Below are 7,889 nucleotides of genomic sequence, written 5' to 3'. Positions count from 1 at the left end.
ACACTAGAAAAGCCCGCGGGAACTGTCAAATTCAAAGTTATTCGTTTCACAGACTATATTGATAAATTGTAGTGCAGTAGTGCTATACAGATACGGGCGAAAAGTTGTTTCTCTTCAAACCAGTTAAAAAATATGTAGCGGACGCCCTCTACAAGTAGGAGTTATATTGATATCAAAATCAAATTTCTCATGTTAAAAAACTCTCAGACACCATTTTCATGCAAATATTGACGTTACTTCAGAAATTATTTGGAAAAAATCGAAATAAAAATGAAGCTTTTACACCCTGTATCTAGGAAACTAAGCATTTTAGGACATACATTTATACGATCTTTTTTACTTATTTTTATTTGCAGAATATGCTGCCCTAGTTTCCGGAATACAGTTCGGACCACCCTGTATATTTATAATTAATTTATTTTTGTTTCCTAAAATATTTTGATTAAAACAAAATATGTAAAAGTGGGCAACGGTGTGCAACAAAGTGGGCAATATGACCGCTACTGATGAGTTCTACATACAACATTTGCGCAATTTAAACGTCAAAATCTTCATTAATTCGACTTAACTGGAGCGTTCCTTCAACTTTCCACCTAACATTCTCTTCTCCTCACAACAACGCACCGTTCCTATAAGTTCCGACAAGTTTCAAATTAGTCCTTACGGAATCTTCGAGCTTTTGGAAAAACGTCGTCGATGTAGCTGGCGGGGGCAGCTTGTAGGGGGGTCAGTAATGAGCGCTGGACGGTTCCCCCAGCCAGGAATCGGGACTGGGAGGGAAATCGGGGTATCCCCTGGGACTGCTGTCGTTGCTGATCTCGGAATCGGGGGCTCCCGGGGGCATGCCGTGCATCAGGCCGGGAGGAGGACCTTGGCCAGCTAAAAAATAAGAGATGGTAATAGCTTATTTAAACAAATTCGGTAATTCAAAGATTATTAGAGAAGATTTATAACAGTGACAGATGTTTCTGTCATTTTAATTCACACGTATATGGTATTTTTGTATGTCGTCTGTCGAAATATTACCTCACTTGTTTGACCGATTTTAAATATAATAATACAAATAATCTAATAAATTGATAAAATTAAATTATATACCTAAACTAGAATAAACCGCTAGCTGATCAGGATATCCCATGTGCTCTGGCCCATGGGGCGGCGTATGACCTGGTAAGTATGACGGAGATGTAGCTCCATGAAGGAACATAGGTCTTCCAATACCGCTGTGAGGAGACGAACCATCTTGATCCATGGACATATTCACCACAGTACCATAACTATCATCACTCAAATCTGTGTTCAACAATTAAAAAAAACATATAATTTTGATAAATAGCAAACAAAAAAGTTTATAGAATATACCGTGGTGGCTGAAACTATCCAAATCCACTTTCATGTCGTCTTTATCCAAGAGTTTGTCATGTCTGGGCGACGATCCACCCTTCATCGATCTGAAGTACTGGCTCCATCTCGTCCTGCCTGCGTCTTTCTTTAGTCTTTTTTCTTTCGCTCTCCTGTAAACCGTATTACCAATAATTTCTATTAAAGAAACACAAAATTAAATACAACAAACTATACCTATGTACCTACTCTTAGAAACTAAAGATATGCCTCTACACGAAACAATAAGATTTGATGTTGAGTATACAAGTGTACCTCGTTTTACGCGGGGGTTACGTTTCTTAAACACAGTGTAAATTTAAACAGTGTATAGTGAAACGAACTTTAGATACATAAACTATACAGGCTGAGTCTTAAATAAATAAATAAATAAATAAATGCCTTTATTGTCAAAAATTTTTTCAATTTGTAGACAAAGGTAAACTAACAAACAAAGTAGAAAAAAAACAAGGTACACAAACAAACAAACAAAAGATAATACAAAACATTATATAAATAATATTGTCAGTCTTATTGTTAAAATAAACATTTATAAATGTTTACAATGTCAAAGAACAAAAAAATTAAAATAATATTCAAAAATATTTAGCCAGTTTATAGCAAAATATCAATGACCTCTAAATAAATTAATTTCTATCTCATTAGTAAATATAGCAATAGCAAACATTAGACCAGTGTTTTCAAGATCAAATTCGATTTTCAATTCAAATATAATTCATTTACGGCGTAGAAAGCCTTGTCTAGTAAATAAGAGTTCAATGCTTTGCGAAATGAATAAAATGATGTTATGGATTTGATTTCAAATGGCAGGTGATTGTGCATTTTTTTCGAGTTGTATAATATTGAACTTTTAACTAACTCTGAGCGGGGGGTAGGTAGATAAAGATCTTGCTCCGCGTTCCTGAGTGGATAAGTGTGAGATGGCCTTTCTTGAGAAGCTGATACATGTTTACGTATTAGGCAAACGGATTCAAATATAAATAAGGAAGGAAGAGTCAATATTCTTAATTCTTTAAAAAAAAATTCTTTAAAAATAAATGCAAATATTTTTACGGGTGGTATGTATCGACCCCAGAACTGGTAGCAAAAATGCAAACGAAATTTTGACACCAGTTCCCGCATAAAACAAGGGATTCCTGTATACAAAGTCATAATTATTGAGTTACTTTTTTACTACCAGGTTATTTCAAATATTATTTAGATTTACCATTAAATTAGTACTTAAGGCATATTATGTACCTGTTCTGAAACCAAACTTGGACTACCCTCATATCCAATCCCGTGTCTTGGCTCAATTGTTCCCTGACGTGCCTTGCTGGTTTCGGACTGTTGTTATACGCCGTTTTCAGTGTTTCCAGTTGTTTGGCTGTGATGGTCGTCCTTGGTCGTTTGTTGGGCTGGTCACCGTCCAAACACTCAGCAGCTGTTAAAAAGATATAAAAAAGTGCTTTATTTTTCTCATTTACATTTTTGATGATCGAATTCGAATGATCGAATATTCGATTGTTTGGATCACCTATTTTAAACGCCGTATACCTGATGCGTTTCAAAAGTGGCTCACCCCTATAACTTTTTTATTTTTTCAGACGTATTCTATTGTTTTCGGTTACTTCCTGTTTCACCGGAAATTACATGGGCGCCGGAAGAATGAAATTTAGGGGGGGGGGCAAGGTAAAAATGAATAAAAAATTGACATTTTTGGTAATTATTGGGAAAACTGGAAATCGTCCGATTTTCACCAAAATTGGTATACACCCTATTTTGAAGTCGTAGATTACGAATCTGAACTTTTTTCTTGGTGGTCTCTTACCGTTTTTCAGAAAAACGGAAAATAATTTCAATATCGAATTTTTCTTAATTTCTCATATTTTTAAGGTTTTCTAGCATATATTTTGTTAGGTATTCAATAATCAATAATGTTTTTGCTATTTTCTGTTACTTTTTTAACCAATTCTATGCATAATAGAGGAAAATTTGCTAAAATAAATTTGTAAACAATCTGAAAATGTTAGGTTATAGCTTTGTTCGGGTTCTTGTTATTACCGATTCTGAACCGTCCAAGAACTCTGCAGCGCATGCGCAGATGAAATAATGTCTTCATATTTCCTTCTGAGCATACGCATCACAGTTCTAGGACGGTTCAGAATCGGTAATAAGAGAAACCCGAAGTAAGCTTATGTGTTTCTGGCATTTAAAGCAACGTTGCCAATGCTAAACCTAAATTTAGCGTATTTTTTTCGCTCATTCTGGAATTACGAAAGGCGGTCGCCAGAAGCAGTCCTTCCCATAACTGCTATTTTACCAACGAGATCTGACTATTTATACCCACGAAATTGCACGAAAGAGTTTTGATTGCATTGGTTACAACTTCCATGCAGAGGGTGTTAATCTTTTGTTGTTATATTATTAGATTAACTAAAAAAAGATTAACCCTCTCCACAAAAAAGTTAAAACCAATGCAATCAAAACTCTTCCGCGTAATTTTGTCGATATAGGTGTATATTTAATTATTGTCGATCTCATAATAGGTAATTTATTTAAAATCCCTAATCACCCGAAAAAATAGAAGATATGGCAACGTTGTAAATTTTCAAATTTCTAGATTAGGTCTAGAATATATTTGTCTCTCTTATTACATAGGAGAGAGAAAGAAGGATATATCAAATGCCAAACTTCCATCTCAATTTTCTTTGCTATTTTGTTAAGAAAAGTGTTTTTCAGTAAAATGTTGGACACTTTTTATCCCCAATCAAGTGTGGCTTTTAGATAAACTATAATATAATGAAAATATAGTGAAATTATTACTTTATAGGGCCGAAATAAAGAAAAATTCAATGTTGAAATAATTTTCCGTTTTTCTGAAAAGCCAAGAAAAAAGTAGATTCGTAATCTACGACCTCAAAATAGTGTGTATACCAAATTTGGTGAAAATCGGACGATTTCCAATTTTCCCAATAATTACCACATTTTGTATTATTTTAAGGTAACACCTAACAATTTTATAATAATAATTATTTTTTTACAGATGGATGTAAGAAGACAGCTTTTATTTTTATTGTTTCAGTAATCCAGGGAGGGGGGGGCAAATGCCCCCTCTTGCCTCCCCTGTCGGCGCCCATGGGAAATTACTACAACTTTTGATTTTTAAATGACACTCTCGGTATTTTTTTAATTTATTCGTTAGAAAATGACACTCTGAATAGAATAAATCATCATATCGCTACCTCAAAACTAGAACTAGATAGCTTTAAAATCGTAGTTTTGACAACTTGAGCTGTCTAGTTGTTGTAATATCCTGCAACTTTATTTGGAAAATATCTACGTTTGACACTTCCAATACAAAGGGGATGGCGTCACTTTTAAGTTATCTAGTTGTTGCAAATAGAAAGATCCAAAATAACAAAGGTTGGTAGAGTTAACTACAAACAGCCCAATTTTCGAGTTATCTAGTTGTAGTTTTGAGGAGGCGATATGGCAACTTTTGACATGTTCGTTTAAGAAAAATTGTATTTTCAGTTTCAATCTAGAGTGCCTTGGCTGTGTTAAAACGCTAATTTTTAATCAAGTAGCCTTGGGAAAATAGATTTGATCGTCTAATGTTTTTAGTATCTTGTCCTGGCCGGTTAAAAGATGCCCAAATCGTATTTTTATATGTATAAACTATTATATAGTTAAAGTTATAAGATAACCAAAATACGAAGGGGGTTGAAAAATGCAACATTTTCAATTTCGCTCTGTATTTAAGAAACCAAGAGAGCTAGGACAAATCTGTATGTAGCATCTTTAGTTTCATAAAAAATTAGCGCAGGGATGTGAAAACCGCATCTTTGTATCTCTACTCACAAACGAGAAACTCTGCAAAACACACGAAAATGGGATACCCTGTACATTTTTTTATATACTAAAAACTAAAAAAAAATTTCGAAATATTTTTACCCAAATTAATTTTTTAGATGATTAAAACATTTCCCCTATGTATACCTAAAAAGAACTACAAAAATGCCAAAATATACTCTAAATAAAATGCTGTTAAATTTCTGGCGAATGCGCAAGGTTTTGCACAATTTCTATTTACTCTTTTGTAAACAATCGAATTATGTAAAGCGCTTATTACAAAATCGCCACAAGGACGTAGAAAGCTGTTCGCGAACATGCAAACGACTGCTTCGGCAAAGAATGTGCGAGCAGCATGCACAAAAGTCAACTGGACTAAATGTTTCAGTTAAAAAGGCATGAATTTCATTACCTTGAATAGATAGATTTATTGAATGCATGCAGAAAATATGTGCGACATTAATTAATTGATGTTTTTTATACAGGTTTTGAATATGCATCGTGGGATGTAAGAATTTATTTATTGTCGTCCGGACGGAAATAGTGTTTTGATTTATTGAATTGTAAAGCTAAAAAATACAGAAGAAAATAAAAATTTCATCAAAGTTAGATTTTAATACTAAATCATTATTATTTTATCTGTCAAAATGCCTTCATTTAAAACCTCGAAATTATATTATACTAAAAAGTAAGATCGACAAAAAAAAAGTTTTTTTAATTTCACTCAAAATGAGTAATTTGGGTCATAAATGACTTAAAATGACCATAAATGTCCGTCTGTCCGTCTGTAACACGATAACTCAAAAACCGCTAAACCGATTTTAACCAAATTTGGCACAAAAATACTGTGGCACCCGAGAATTTGGCCATTAGTTTTTGGTGGGGGTTTTATGGGAGGGGGTTAAAAATTTAAAAAAATCGCAACTCCAAAATTACAGTAGCTAGCGAAACGCGGTTTTCAATTTAAGATTAGGAATAATATTTGCAACAAAATTTGTAATAACATCAAAATCAGTCAAAGTTGCAGTTTTTGAGCTATTCAGTGTTTCAGTAGTCCGGTTTTGAGAAAATCCGTGTGGAGAACTCCAAACTCCCATCGGACGCGACCCCAAGTGGCGGATAGGGGAAATAACCGCGGACCAAAATTGGAAAAATTCCTTTACTTTCAAACTAAAAGAACTGCCTACCAACATTTTAACATATTTTAGTATGGGCGGCTATACGTGCCTTCCGGCGCCAATTTTTTAAAATTCATCTCTATTTTTCACAACGCCACTCAGTACAGGAATAAGTATTAATATTGTGAATTTGACAGATTTTGAACAAGACAGAAAAAGGCGTTTCTGCTGTTTTAATTTTAATATTAATTTTTATTATGTTTTGGGTTCAAAAGTTATTTCTCTATCTTGTTTTTTTATTTTAATTTTCTTTATTTTTTTGTTTATTATATTATGGTTTCTTTTAGCTGCTTTTGTGAAATATTATAGTTTATCTTATTAAAGTATTTTCGGTTATATATTCAAATACATATTTACATTTATAAAATTGACTGCCCATTTTACAATAATCATGTATAATTGATCATGTATAAACTATTCTTGGTTAGATTTAGTTTTTTTTGTTCATCGTCGAGGCAAGTATCTAATAAGAACAATATTTGTAAGTGACTGTTGCTGCTTGTCATAGAAATGTTGATCCCCAGCTAGTACAGTCACTTTATTTAAATAAAAAGATTTATCACTAAAACAGAGAGACCAAAACAAGCCGCTACCTCAAGGAGAGAAATGGAAAACCTTGAGTATATTTTTGTAGTACAACCTCCAGGCAGCGCTGTTCTGAATTGGTGATAAAATGTAGATACCAATGACCAAAGACTAATACCACCCGAAACCAAAATTGTTACTATATCTCCAAACAGTGCCGTGGTGCCGTGGCACATATTTTTCTTCACATAGCTGCTTGAAAAACTATTAATATTTTTGTAATAAAATTGTCGCTAATGACCAACTGATGACTCATTCGTTACGTCCAAAAAAATGGTGCATAACATCACAAATTCTGTTGCAGCCAGTATATATGAGCGTTACATGTCCTTGTATTATTTAGCCGTTGGTAGATACCATGTACTTATGTATAAAATAGTAAGAAGCTGTTTTTCTACCAACTAAATCAGCGTGCTATAAACCTTCCTCTTACCTTTAGATTTGGCCGTCTCGTAGTCCGGTTTGCACACCAACTTCCTGTCCTCCATTAGGTAGAACTCGTCGCCGGTGTTGAGCTGCCTAGCGCACATTACACACGCGAAACACTGGAGATGGTAGACGTTGTCCTGCGCCCTGCGCACCACCTGCGTCGGGGGGATGCCCAGCTCGCAACCTGCGCACTTGGTGCCGAAACGCCTGCACCCACAGCATAAAGGCATAAAAAATATATGTGCGCTAGCGACTGCGCGGTGTCTTTCGAGAAGCCTCCTTTTATCGTATGATTATAATTATACAGTATGTTCTCGGATTGTCTCTTTACAAGAGGAAATAATTTTTTTGTATGGAAATTTGGAAAAGTTTAAACAGGATTAATCATTTTAGAACTTTTATAAAGAATGATTTTTTCTCAAAAACTTGATAACAAAAGAGTTAAATAACAAACGGTTTGTT

General features: G+C 34.1%; 1 protein-coding gene across 1 annotated transcript in view; it reads right to left on the bottom strand.

The window, feature by feature from the left end:
* Positions 1–398: 398 nt before the first annotated feature.
* Positions 399–7,889, bottom strand: part of LOC115875374 (LIM/homeobox protein Lhx3) — a 73,136-nt gene continuing 65,645 nt past the window's right edge. Inside the window, exons 4-8 of the mRNA XM_030890799.1 lie at positions 7,432–7,643; positions 2,641–2,824; positions 1,363–1,514; positions 1,099–1,293; positions 399–879 (exon numbers count right to left, since the gene is read on the bottom strand). Coding sequence (XP_030746659.1) covers positions 728–879; positions 1,099–1,293; positions 1,363–1,514; positions 2,641–2,824; positions 7,432–7,643 — 895 coding nt within the window. The 3' untranslated portion in view covers positions 399–727. The remainder of the gene's footprint in view (positions 880–1,098; positions 1,294–1,362; positions 1,515–2,640; positions 2,825–7,431; positions 7,644–7,889) is intronic.

The sequence above is a fragment of the Sitophilus oryzae genome, unplaced genomic scaffold (assembly GCF_002938485.1).
Source record: "Sitophilus oryzae breed Bouriz unplaced genomic scaffold, Soryzae_2.0 scaffold_1385_pilon_pilon, whole genome shotgun sequence".
Taxonomy (NCBI): domain Eukaryota; kingdom Metazoa; phylum Arthropoda; class Insecta; order Coleoptera; family Curculionidae; genus Sitophilus; species Sitophilus oryzae.
This window is presented reverse-complemented; position numbering and strand designations above follow the sequence as displayed.